At 38.9% G+C, this 14044-nt stretch overlaps 1 protein-coding gene across 1 annotated transcript in view; it reads left to right on the forward strand.

Annotated features, from left to right (window-relative positions):
* Positions 1 to 3239: 3239 nt before the first annotated feature.
* The window catches only part of MTPN (myotrophin), a 56502-nt gene continuing 45697 nt past the window's right edge, over positions 3240 to 14044 (forward strand). Inside the window, exon 1 of the mRNA XM_082693292.1 lies at positions 3240 to 3706. Within this exon, the coding sequence (XP_082549418.1) occupies positions 3635 to 3706 (72 nt within the window). The 5' untranslated portion in view covers positions 3240 to 3634. The remainder of the gene's footprint in view (positions 3707 to 14044) is intronic.

Raw genomic sequence — 14044 nt, forward strand, 5'->3', positions numbered from 1 at the left:
GGAAAAAGCTGGGCTATATGGTAGAAGTAATTGAGGGACCTATTTAAAGTGGGTGGTCTGGGAGGTCTGATGATGTAACATTTGCATTGAGACCTTGAAGTTCAGAAGGAGTAAGCAAGAATGAAAAGAACATTCTTGTAAGGGGAAAAAGCACATTGGAATGAGATTGGTGTTTCCTAAAACTGACAGAAGACAAGATTTTGAGGAACCCAAGAAGCAATGAGGATAGGAGCATTGTATCATAAGAAGGGAGAGACGTCAGAATCAGATCACAGAAGACCTGAAGGCTGTAGCAAATAATTAGGATTTTATCCTAATGCAATGGGCAGCCATTGAAAGGTCTTAGGGTGAAAAGAGCCTGTTTATGTTTGAAAAAGGTAACTCTGGCTATGTGAGGAATCACTAAGAAAAGAGAGGGAAATGGGAAACCAACTGGGAGGGTACTGTAGCCGCGGGACAGGTGGTGGGGTTGGGAAGGTTCAAGGAAGGGTATCAGTAGTGAAGACCGTAAGTGGTGAACAATTTAAGATATTTTGGAGGCTTTACTGATGTATTAAGAGAGAAAGATCAGGAATGATAGGAATTATTTATGACTTCCATTGTCAAAGATAAACAAATCCGGATACTAGTAAAGTGGTAGGAACAGATTTTTATTGGTAACAACTTGTTGCAATAAAAAATTGGAGACCAGCCTTGAAAAGTCCCTGAGCAGATAATACCAGTTCAGTCATACAAACAAAGATTATTTTAACTTATTTTGCAAGACTAACTTGACCTTGGTCATTTCTTACTTATGCCTCTGAAAATCACAAGTGAAGCTTGAACTGTTTCCCAAGGTTGATAAGAACAGTGCCCTATCATTTAAGAGAATTCTAATATTATAACCAGCCACTGTGAAGAGTAGTCTGCTTTTCCACTACATAAGCTGTTCTTATAGCAATATACCCCTGAGCCTCATTCTTGCTTTGGTTTGAGTGCTTCTGGTTTGCAACTGTCTTTTTGGTATGTGCACAATAAACTTTGACTAATTACTACTACCGGTGATTCATTCGTTTTGCTTCTGTTATGTCTGAACTTCGGACAAACTATTACGTAGGTAAAAGAATCCAATGTGAAATGGACTCAACTTTGATATGCACAGAGATTAATTGGTATTTTAAAGGAAGAATGAGAGAGGAAAGCAGAGGCAAGTGGGGACTCAACTGAGAAAATGCAAGTAGGCCAGCTGTGTATGCTAGCTGGCAATCCCTGAAGTTAGGGTTCTACCTTCCAACGAAGACTGGGAGACAGAAGCCCTAATCTCAGGTATCAGCTGAAATGAAAAGAAAAAAAAAATTGGCAGCCTTGAGTTTTCTCAGGCAGATACTTTAAGGGGTCTGAGTTCATCTTAGGATGTGGCCTTGATCTGTTAGAAACTACATTAGTGTTGGTTCAAGTTTTTATATGCCAAGGTTGAGGCCCAGTTGAGAACAGGCTCTCAGAGGACCCTGGCATCAGTTTGGTCAAGGAGAGAATCTTTGTCACATGTTTCTGATTCTAGTGACATGTGGTTGGTGATGTCATTCACAGAGAAGGGGACGTCTACAGGGACAACTAGGTTTAGAATCTAGAGGAGACCAAATCCCATGTTAAGTTTGAAACATTTGAATGGCTAAGAAATTAAATACAAGAATGGTTCGTAGGGAACACCTGGGTGACTCAGTGGGTTGGGCCACTGCTTTTGGCTTGGGTCATGATCTCAGGGTCCTGGGTTCGAGCCCCATATTCGGGCTCTCTGCTCAGCGGGGAGCCTGCTGCCCCCTGCCTCTCTGCCTACTTGTAATCTCTCTCTCTCTCTCTGTCAAATAAATAAATAAAATATTTTTTTTAATGTTAAAAAAAAGAGAGAATGGTTTGTAGTAGAAGTCTAAGCTAGAGCTATAAACATAAATCAAGAGCTGTCATCATGATCTAACTGGAAGATCACACAGGTGGGAGTGGGAGATCAAGAAAATGTAGGGACTCTAGGATTTGCCTTACAAATTATTCCTTGAGATTTCTTTCCAGAAATGTATCACCATTAGGTGGATGGATCGGTGTTTTTGTCAGAAAGTCAAATTAAAAGAACATCAATCAAGGTAGCTACTAAATATTTGATTTTTCTTTTGATTTGAAACCTATCTCCATTTACTATTTCTAAACCATAGCAAAAAAAAATTACATTTATTGTTCACATTAAACATATGTAGCAAACTGAACAGAGAAGGTTTAAATAACTTTTGCCTTACAAAATTAGTAAGGATTAGGTCCTGTATACAAAACCAAGCAATCTCTTTCCAGAGGCTATGATCTGAACCCCTCTACTATATGGCAAGCATGTTTAGTAGCTCGGCCTATTTACTTAGTGGGTCATAAATAATAGTCTTTTATATACATGTAATAGTTCTGGTAAGTTTTTATTGGATCTATGTTTATGTGTGCATGTCTGGGTCATTAGGGTTGGGCACAATTCACCTAGAGGCTGTGCCCTAAGGTAAAACACACCCAAACTCTAAGAAGCGTAGAACTGGCTTCACGAGAATAGCCCTGAAGCTTCAACCCATTAAAAAACAAACGAACAAACAGAAAATAAAAAAAATAAAAAATAAAAAACGCAAATTGTACAGTTGGGTTTGCTTTATCCTACGGCATCAAGCTGAATTCCTAGTCCTGGACGAAATTCGTTAGTCTGGGAGAGGAGTAAAAATTTTCCCCCACCACACACTGAAGTTTTCTCGCTCCAAACAACATCATACATGGTCATTTTACTGAATTCACCCGGTTATCTTAAGTATTGAAGAGGTCTTTGACGGCAGGCATTGTTTTATCCATCTTTCTTACTATACCCTCGGTGGCTAACAGAGTCTAGCATGGAGGAGGAGCCCAGGGATGCCTGATAGTGTAAGAAGAAAGAGAAGTAACAGAAAAGGAAGGAAAGAGGGTAAGAGAGAGAAGGGTTAAAAAAAAAAAAAAAGGTAAAGGAGGGAACGAAAAGAGAAAGGAATTCAAAACGAACATTCCTACTGGACACTTAGAATGTGAGCAAGGTGCCCTCCAAGGCTGTGTTTTAAAAAAAAAGTTTTTCCCCACGTGTGTGGTCTGCAAAACACATCCTGGTTCTACCTGAAATAGCCTAACTGGGCCTCCGCCCTGGGCCCTTGCGGCCCACGGACTCGCTTCACTGGCCTCTCAGTCCCGCCCACTCCCCCCGGACCCGGTCCCCCAGCCTGCCTCGCCACTGCGCCTGCGCACGTGGAGCGCTCCGCCGCGGGCCGTCAGGGCGGGGTCCCGAGCGGGGTGTTCCGCCCAAGGGAAGAGGAAGAGGAAGTTGGGGGAGGATCCTAGCTGGGAGTGAACCGGAAGTGCAAACGCTCCTGCTTCTCTTCGGCCAGGCGGAACCTGCTCTGCTGGGCCGGGTGGCCGCAAAAGAACTTTCTTTCTCCCGCCCAGCGGTCGCCGCGGCCAACTGCCTCGCCCGCCTGGCAGCCTTCCCCGCCTTCTCTTCCCCTCTCCAGCTCCGCGCGGCCCTGTCTCCCTCTCGCCCCGCGGTATCCGCTTGCTGCTCCCACCGCCTCCTCGTCTTCTGCCCGGCCAGGCGGCCCGCCCCGCTGCAGTGATGTGCGACAAGGAGTTCATGTGGGCCCTGAAAAACGGAGACTTGGATGAGGTGAAAGACTATGTGGCCAAGGTAAGCGGCGACGAGTGGAGTGCGCGAGAGCACGGAGGTGGGATGCCGATGAGGCTCAGGAAGCGGACGGGAGCTGGGATGGCGGGCGTGGGGGTGGAGGGAAGAGAGCCTGGATGGAGGTGGCCCCGAGGAGAGAGGGGAGCCTGGGAGCGTCTGAACTGAAGCAAGGGTCCGGATACCACGGTCGCGTTCTGTCAGGTAACTGGTTGGTGCGATACAGTCAGACTCTACTTGTCCGCCTGCTCCCTGGGGGAGGGGAGGAGGGGTAACCCTCTTTGAGGGTCGCTTCTGAGCCCTGGTCATTTGAGTTTGGTCGTCTTCTATGGCGGAGTTACTTCAATCGTTCTTTGAATGGAGGTAATTCTCCATCTTGGACCTGCCGGTTGCTGAATGAAGTAACCTCAGTGATTAGAATCAGAGGAACGTTTTCTTGAACTTTGAACCTGTTGAGAATTTGAAGTATTCATTGACCCTGGAAAAGAGTGCCGAAAATAGCAATGGTTGAAATTTTGAAATTCGGTATCACTTCACTGTGAAGTCTTAACTTTGGGTGTGGCCTTTTTCCTCTCCCACACTACAGCGGACAGGTATTTGCTTCAAGTGGTGAGGTTGTCAGTCAGCACCTGGCAGTGTTTAAGATAATCAGACTAGTTTTCAGACAAGCAGGTTGACTTCGGTTACTCCATGTTTATCCTCGATCCCATCTGAAATGCTCAAACGTGTAATAGATACTATGCAGTGTAGTCACAGTGTGTTGAGGGGTAAAATCGTGATGAAGAAAGCTCATCTCAAACCTAAACTCAGAATAGAAAGTTGACTCTGCTTTGTGGTGGAATGGTAAGCTTAGAATCCCACGCAGACCTGCCTCTGGACCCTGAAACGGCCTTTTGTAATCGTTAGAGAACTGACCTGCGATTATAATACGATGGTAATGTAAAAACAGATCTCCCAAAACGAAAGTATAACCTTATGACGTAACCATGGAGGGTGTCTTCTGAAAAATATAATTTTATGACATAACTTCTTAAAAAGTGAGAATTGGATCTGGATTTTAGTTCTTCAAAGGGTATGACCACTGGTATGTTGTTTTTGCTTCAGAGATCTGTGTTAGGAAGGAACTAAGCAGAAGCAGTGTTTCTTAAAACTTGCAGGATTGTGCAAGGCAAACCACTGCTAGTTTTTACTCATTTAATACCATTACAATTTAGACTTTTGCATGCAGAATATGTATTTTTGTTGTTATTTGCAATGGATTCATAGGACACCATTTGCTGCCTTCTCAGGTAGTGGCAGTCTGAAACCTGACCTACTGGATGTTTCAGTGTAAGATTGAAAGGAAAACATTACTGGGGTACTTTTATCCATGGTACACTTTCCAGTGATGGGACACTGTGGTACTCTGGAATCAAGTGGGCTTTTGTTTTTCTGTTATGGAAGAAGCTAGGTTATTTGATATACCTGAAATATGAAAAGTTGGTAAATATTAATGGAGCTTACAGCTACAAAACAATACCATTTATTTGGTGTCTTCCTGATCCATTATTTTATATCATCCTTGTAAGTCTTGTGAAAGTCCTTTTATTAATCCCATTTTACAGATAGGAGTACTGAGATGCAGGGTACTTAAAAATCCAATATATATATATATATATTATATAGAGATAACAGATAATGAAGCCAGAACTGCTGACTCCAAAACTTAGGCTCTTTTAACTGCTCCATGCAGTCTCTCCCAATATAAACTGTAATTGTGAAAGTATTTGATATCAAGATTCTAGTAGAACATTACCCAATTTTTTTTAAGAGTATCAAAATCAGGTCATTATGTTCAGTTTGATTTTGTTCTTTCCCTATACTATCCTACTGCCTATTCTCATCAAAAGAGAGATGCATGAGAGGGAGGCCAGGCATTCAAAGAAAAGCAAAAGGAAGTATTAAGAACTGGCTTATCTCAAAAGTTTGACTATAATGTAATCCTGTGAACAATGAGCTTTTTCCTTAGTTTTATTGAGTATCTCGAGTCTCTTAAAATATCTTTTGTTAGTGAAAAATACCCCCAAAACCCAAAATCGCCAAAACCTACCACTCCAGTATTTACTGATTGAGTTCCCTTACAGTGCTATTCATACTCTCAAGTGCTTATAACATAGTTTCTTCTGCTCAGCAGCCATCTTCCCTGCTTATTCATTGCCTCATCCTTTTCATCTACCAATTTATGAACACTCATTATGATACTGAGTTTATGTAATATGCATTTATCTGAGTAAAAGTATGTAGACAAAGTACATAAAGGAAGTTTGGACTCATCTAATTTTCCTTCTAAGTGGTGAGTCTTTAAAAATATTCTCCTCAGTACTCCTATGAAGATCTCTCACATTGTTAATACATAAGAATGGACCCATAGGTGAAGTATTTTAGTATTTTCCCTTTTTAAAACTAATATGTTAGGGGCGCCTGGGTGGCTCGGTGGGTTGGGCCGCTGCCTTTGGCTCAGGTCATGATCTCAGGGTGCTGGGATCGAGTCCCGCATTGGGCTCTCTGCTCAGCAGGGAGCCTGCTTCCCTCTGTCTCTCTGCCTGCCTCTCCATCTACTCGTGATTCCTCTCTGTTAAATAAATAAATAAATAAAATCTTTAAAAAAAAAAAAAAAACTAATATTTTAAATAAATCAATAATCTGGGGCCTCTGGGTGGCTTGGTCGGTTAAGCGTCTGCCTTTGGCTCAGGTCATGATTTCCGGGTCCTGAGATCGAGCCCCACATCAAGCTCCCAGAGCCTGCTTCTCCCTCTCCCACTCCCCCGGCTTGTGCTTTCTCTCTCTCTCTCTCTCAAATAAATAAAATCTTTTTTTAAAAAAACCAATAATCTTACTTTTCTACCTGCTATTGACTTCTATACAGAAATCGGAAATAAGGATAGGCATAAATTACTGGTTTTGAGTGAGTTCTTAACTCTGAAAAGTAAATTCAGTGTCTCCAGATCATTGAAAAATCTATGTTATTAAATGTAAAAAGCAGCATATAAAGAAAATTTTAGGTTAATCTGTATTAAATGTTCATCTAGAACATTAAAAACAGTATCTAAGACACTTTGGCTTCTTGAATTGACCTAAAGACCACAGTTGGTTAGTTAATTCATTTTTATTAGGCATCTTGCAGGTCCCAAGCACTCTGCTAGGCCTGACCCGATAGTGAAGAAGCTGGACACGGTGCTCAGTAGACTTAAGCATCTACATTCAGCAGACTCGTAGGGGGCAATTTTCATGCTTTTAAAGAAGTATGAAAACGATAAGTAACATCTCACTTACATAAAATTCAGTTTGTCCAGTTGGTAAACGAGCGAAAGCCAGAGAGTGAGATCTTCATGAGCAGCAATAATAGATACTCGTAGCCCCATCCTCAGTCTCTGTACTTATGGGTGACGTTACCTTTGCCTCATCTGCATTTCTGTCTCTATGTCCATTTCTTCTGTCGCAGTTAATTCTGCTTTCACCTGAGCTCCCATCTGCCAAATGGACGCCTTTGTTCACATAAAATCCAGATTGAGCCCACACTGTCTTCTCAGAAACTTTTTCATTTTTGTTGTCTCCATTTTGACTAATGACCTCCTGACCCAGCAATTTGCCCAAATGAGAAATTGGGGGATTTTCCCCAACTACTCAGTGTTGTCAAGACTACCCACTTCGTCTCTCTCTTTACTCATTCTTATCACTACTACTTGTGATTAATTGCTGCATCTTTCCCACCTGAACTGTATTTTCCTTGACTTTGGTAGTCCTCTCTTTCCTCAGTTTGCACATCTTAGTTGGGGAGATCTCTCTGTATTGTGAATTCTGACCATGTTATCTTTTTCAGCCAACCTCCTCCACTGTCCTTAAAATACTTTGTGATTCCCCATTATTATTTTTTCCCATTAATTAATTTTTAAAAGGGCCAGTTACTGCTTGGTTTGGAGGATTAGGCCATTATGATCTGGCCCATGCCTACCTTTCTAAACTCTTCTCTCTACAAATGCTCTGCTCCAGGCTGTGCCAGGCTGTTTCTTACTTGTATATTGTTACATGGGCTCTTTTTATCCTCCCGAACCAAGTCTGTGCACCTCAGTCCCTAACCCCCAACCTGGTTATCCCCTGTTTATCCTCTGAGCTTAAATTCCACTTCTTCCAGGAAAAAAAAAAAAAAAAAAAAAATTGACTTAAGATGGTGCACTCCTTCTTTTACTGTTTGACTTATCAAATTGCTGTGACTTTGTTTACATGTCTGTCTTTAATTAGGCTCTGAGCCTCTGGAGTTTCGATACTATATTCTTTTTCATCTTTGTATCTCTAGTACAGTGCCAAGGAATTTCACACATTAAAAGCATATGTTCCAAGAAATTCTTTTTATTCTTGACTTAGCTACAGTTTCAATATACTTCATTAGCTGTATAATAAAGATTACCATTAACAGAGTGATTTATATTGCCGGGTACGAGAAGACACTCTGCACGATCTTTACCTAAGTTTTCTTTTACTTTTTACCCCAGCATTTCAATATAGCTAATAGTATTCCCATTTTAAGGATGAGGAAATTGAAACTTAGAGAAGCTAAGCAACTTAACAAGGTCACAAAGTCAGTAGCATAAGGATTTAAATATAGAGCTGTCTGAATCTACCTCCCGTATTTTTTTTACTGTATCAGTCTGCCTTGAAATGGTTATCTGGTTTCTTAGCTCAGAGTAGCTTAGCATCAGCACCTTAAGAAAAAGAAAGGGGCTTGCAAGAAGGAGACACAAGTCATCTCTGATTATGAATAAAGACATAGGAAAAATGGCTATAATTTTTGAAATTTTTAGCTGTAACAATATAGAAATAGCATAAAGACAGCATCTCTTATAAACTTTAAATCTCCTCAGAGGCTCTCTTTGCTCAAGGTACTCTCTGAAGAGACTGATTATTTGATAGCTTGTGGAAACTTTTGTATTTATAGTCACATGTTCTTTTTTTTTTTTTTTCCTTAAGGTTTTGTTTTGTTTTTAAATACCTACACCCAATGTGAAGCTTGAACCACAACCCTGATTCAGAGAGTTGCACACTCTACTGACCGAGCCAGCCAGGTGCCCCTGTAGTCAGACAATCTTACAATTTATATTCCTAGTGATGACCCTGTGCAGTGCAGAAAGGGTTAAATTATGTCTGCATTAAGAAACAAAGTAAAGTATTGAGATCTTTATTCAGAATGGTTTCAATTAACAAATAGCACTTTTTTTTTCAAAAAGTATGTTCTTAAAATTTTATTTGAGCACTGTCATGCCATGTATAAATATAATTTCATTTACTTATATCAACCCATGAGCATAGTTAATGTTGTTAAACCCCCATTTTAGAGATTAAGAGACTGAAGCAAAGATTAAGTTAGCTTGCCTAAGGTCTTAAAACTCTTGAGTAGTGAAGCCGAGATTTGAACTCTGACTTCATAGCTCCTTGCTATATACTTCAGCATACCATTGACCTTCATTTCTCAAGAATGCTATGTAATTCAGGGGGTACTGTTTTATGCAAGTCTTAAAAATAATCACAGCAGGATGGTAATTATCCATTGAGACTACTTAGAGGTGAACTTTGTGGTAGAGTTTGAAGATCCAACTATCCTAGGGGTGAACATTTGTGAGTTGTATTAATGGGCCCTTATAACCTCCAGTAGGTCTGATGTATGTACTCTCTTGTTTACATGTGCTTCTGTTTCACTTGCTGTGAAATACTATACATCAGGTCTCTAACTTCCCTTTCTCTATGGTTTCCTTTCCCTCTCCAGCCCCCATTCTAATTACATCTGCCTTTGACACTCTGATAGGTTTGAAAAGCCACAATTGTGCACCCTTTGAAAGGATAGGATCTCTTGAACCTGAGAAAAGTATCAACTCTAATCTTCAGAAATTGCAAGACTTATTTGGATCGCTTTTCACTTTCCTAATAAAATAGGCGATTTAAAAGCAGTCTTAATTTAATCTGTCTTGCATTTATTCATTTTAGGCAGTTTCCAGTTTTTCCATTCCTTTTTTAGATTACCGGCTTCTTTCTTATAAAGATTTTGTCCCTGTATTCTGCCCTTTATACATCAGGGCTAGTGACTCAGTGAGAAAGCAGATATATCAGCTTGTATAAATAAATATAGGTGCCCTCAGAAGATAGAGAAAATTTAGTGTAGATACACTTTTCTGTCTGTTAGGCTTTTTTTGAATGTAAAAGAAGATCTTTTTATATTGGAAGGCTAATGTTCACTCTGATATATAGTGTTTGGTTTGAAATTGTAGACATTGCCCTTACACTAGTGCAGGCAGTTAAAAGTATAATATATTAAAGCTGATTTGATTACAAAAATATAAGCTTTTACTATGTAAAAGATAACACTGCACTGAATATAATAAATTGAAGCTAAGTGTCCCATTGCCCATTTCCCCTGCCCAAGTAGTTTCTTAAATATAGGTTGTATTAGGTATTTTTAAGACAGAAAAGCATTAAAAAGACAAAAGTTGCCCCATTATTCTACTACCTAGATAATTCCTTTTAATTTTAAAAATCAATTAATCTTTAAAATTAATTAATTAATTAATTCAGGAGCAGATTAAAAGATGCAGCAGCTATGACTTCCTTCTCTGGTCTCTGTGAACAAAGTGAACCAACAGTTTCACGTAATTTCAGAAAAACACTGGAAATTCAGTTACTTGTCTACTTCCCCACTTAAAAACAATTCTGTACATACGTCTACACTTGCGTTTTTAAATTCCTTGATAATTTATCTTAAGTTCCACAGTGAAATTTACTCATTTTACCCCCCCTTTTGTTCACTGGGGCATAGTATTCTATTTTATGGATATACTGTAATTTATTTGACTAGTGTTCTGGGGCGCCTGGGTGGCTCAGTGGGTTAAAGCCTCTGCCTTAGGCTCGGGTCATGATTCCAGGGTCCTGGGATCGAGCCCCGCATTGGGCTCTCTGCTCAGTGGGGAGCCTGCTTCCTCTTCTCTCTCTCTGCCTACTTGTGATTTCTGTCTGTCAAATAAATAAATAAATAAACCTTTAAGAAATATATTTGACTAGTGTTCTATGATAAATGTTTTTTCCAGCTTATTTTTGTAATTAAACAGTGCTATCATGATTATCTTTGTATACATACCTTGGCAGTTTTCAGGTTGTATCTGTATTACTCTCCCGATAAAGTTTTATAAACTTAGGCACATATCAGTAAGCACATTAGACCTATTATTCCCTGACAACATCAGCAGCACTGGGCATCATCACACTTTTAGTTTTTGCTATTTGAATAAGTTGCTTCAAATTCCATTTTTTAATGAGGAAATCAAACATCAAAACTTTATTAGCATTTGTGTTCTTTCCCCCAAATTTTTTGTTCATATCTTTTGTTCATTTTTCTATTAGGTAGTTGGTCTGTTTTTTATTGATTTGCATGAGCCCTTTATAAATTAAGAAAGTTCATTTTGTCCCATACTTCGTAAATTTTTTTTTCCATTTTATCTCTTGACTTCATCTATTTTGTTGTTGTTCTATAACAGTCCTTAATTTTTATGTGGTAAATATATCACTCTTTCCCCTTTTGTGACTTGAATATTGTCTCCTACTTACAGAGACATCTTTCTTCTCTGTAAGATTATAGATAAATTTGGTCTTCTAAAACTTCTTTTTTCTTTTTTTGGTATTTTAGGCATTTGATCCTTCTGCTATTTACTTTGAAGTGTTTGTTTTTATAACAGTTTGTTTCCATACCATTTATTGTGTATACCATTTATTCTTCTTTCTTTACTAATCTAAACTATTATCTTCATCACTGGCAGAATTCTGTGCTTGAATTTCTTGCTCTGGTTCTATCTATACTAAATTGTTTTAATTACTGTAGCTTCATAATATATTTTAGCATGGAATAGAGCCATTTTTCTCTTATATTCTCTTTAGAATTTTTGCATGAGTGTTCCTTTAAGATTTTTTTTCCTTTTTTCTGTTGTCTTAGGGAAAATATGAGCATTTTTGGAACTACCTCAAGTTTAACCCTTATGTCTCCATAAGCATTATACATTTTTTTCTTGCATGTTGACACCATCTAATCTGAAGAACATAATCCAACATAATCCTTTAGGTAGGATCAGAGAATATAGTACAGTGTGGGAATATTCTGTATCAAGTATTTGAAGTAGTGAAGTTGTGTTGAGGTAATCCGATCATAGCTGAATTGATAATTTTAAGAATTACTCTAGGTACCATAACAAAGGCCACCTTGTAATGAGAAGTAAGACAAGAATTAATTTTTTTGCAGCTATATCTTTACTATATTAATAGTTTTGATAGCTTGGAAGCTTGATTTTTTTGTGGGGGGGTGGTCCACAGAACACTACCAAGGGTGGAGAGGAGCTGTGATTATTGAAAGCAATGAAAGAGGAAGCAAACATAAGCTTACCCTAGAAAATCAAAGAGCAAAGAGTCATGTGACCTTAAAGTTCTAGAGGCCCATACAGTGATTAATATGTATGGATATAACCGTGAGCTTCAAGAAGAGTTTAAAATTAGTCTACTTTTCTCTTATTTAAAAAGTCAGAGATGTGTAGGATATATTTTGGAAAGATTTCTATTTCATAATACAAGATAATGAATACTTTGATACTTAGGTCTAAATTCCTGACCTTCTGAAAAATTTAGATATCAAAGAAAGGGGGTTGTAGATAATGAACACTTTACCTGTAGTATAATAGAAGCAATAACAGTCTCCTTAGGGAATTTGAAATTTCATTGTTGGGTTAGCCATAATGGCTTTGGAATTAGACCCTCTTGGCTCTGGCTCTCTTAACTAACTGGATTGTGTTGAGCACATTAGTTCCCCGCTCAGGACCTGGGTTTCCTCAACTGGGGAAAAATGAGGCTATTAATAATACCTGCTTGGTATATGTTGACTGTGTGCCATTTTCCCTCGCATGCGGTGATTGTTAGCCAAGAAATGTTAGCCACTGTTACTCATAATAATAACCATAAATTTTTTTAGAAGCAGAACTACGTAAATATCATGTAGTCCTCCTCCCTTATTTTGTAGATGAGAAAAAATAAGTCATTAAACGTCTTGACCCAGATCATACTGCTAATTAGGATTAGGACTTTATGGCAGTTTTCTGGAACCAGAATAGGTGCTTTCCCCCCCCCCCCCAACTATGGTATTTTATAATAAAGTATTTTATACTTTATACTAGTTACTACCTCTGTTGGTGTGCTCTTTTTTGCCCCACCCTATCTGCAGAGTAAATTTCTGCTTATTTTTAAAAGTTCTTGTTCTGTATGGCACTCCCTGTTTGTGCACTTAACTCCTCATTTATGCCAATGTGGTATCTAACACAGAACTTCTTTGAGGTGTTTCTGCTATACTGCAGTTACTTGAACTGGAGAGCTCTAGGCTCCTGATTTGACTGACAAGTCCCTGGACTTGAATTAGAAAAATAGTGGTTTAAGAAATTCAAATCTTGTTCTATGGAAGTCTTGCTCTTGTCTTTAAGTTTTGAATATTCAAAAAGAGTTTTGAGTTAATGACTGGTTAAGAAAAAAAAAGTGCCATGTGGGAGTGGCTCATTTGTTACCATTTAGATGTTTGAATAGTTTTTCTCAAACTTTAGAACTCAGAGATCACCTCCCCCTGAATATTTCACATCTTGATTTAAGATACAATGTTTGTAGTGGGGCTTCCCAGAATTTGAAGGCCCTTCCTGTGTTTGAGGAGTTCACTCTTATATGGTATGAATCTTGGTGAAATGCAAGACCTACCACAACAAAAGCCAGAAAATACAGATAAATTTCTTTTTCCTGCCTGCACTTAGAAAATAGGCCCCAAATTCATAATCCTTATTGGATGCTTTTTTCCTGGAACTGATACAAAGACACTGGCACTGTAAAGAATGTAGCAGCAGCAGTAAAATATGCAGTTTCCAAAAACAGAAGTCATCCTATGCCCGTTGTGGTATCTTCTACGCAGGTGCTTCTTGTGACAGATTTTGGTTTTATTTCTTGTTTTGAAGCCTCCTTCATGCCTGCACATTTACTGAGCTTGGATCTTGCTTGATTTCCAAACTGTGGAATCTCAAGAGAAGGCTAGTTACTGCAGTTTTCATTGGTTCATTCATAATTCATTCAGCATATCATTTGGGCGCCTATAATACCAGCCACCGTATTCAGTAAGCCTAGGAATACAGTGATTGTTTCTGAGGATCCATTTTCTTTAGTAGGCTCAGTTAAAAGGGTATACACGACAAACAATAAATAAGATAGTTATATGGGTTCTGAATAAATTATTTTCTTTCTTAAAACATGACA

This window comes from Mustela nivalis (genome assembly GCF_964662115.1).
Source record: "Mustela nivalis genome assembly, chromosome: 12".
Taxonomy (NCBI): domain Eukaryota; kingdom Metazoa; phylum Chordata; class Mammalia; order Carnivora; family Mustelidae; genus Mustela; species Mustela nivalis.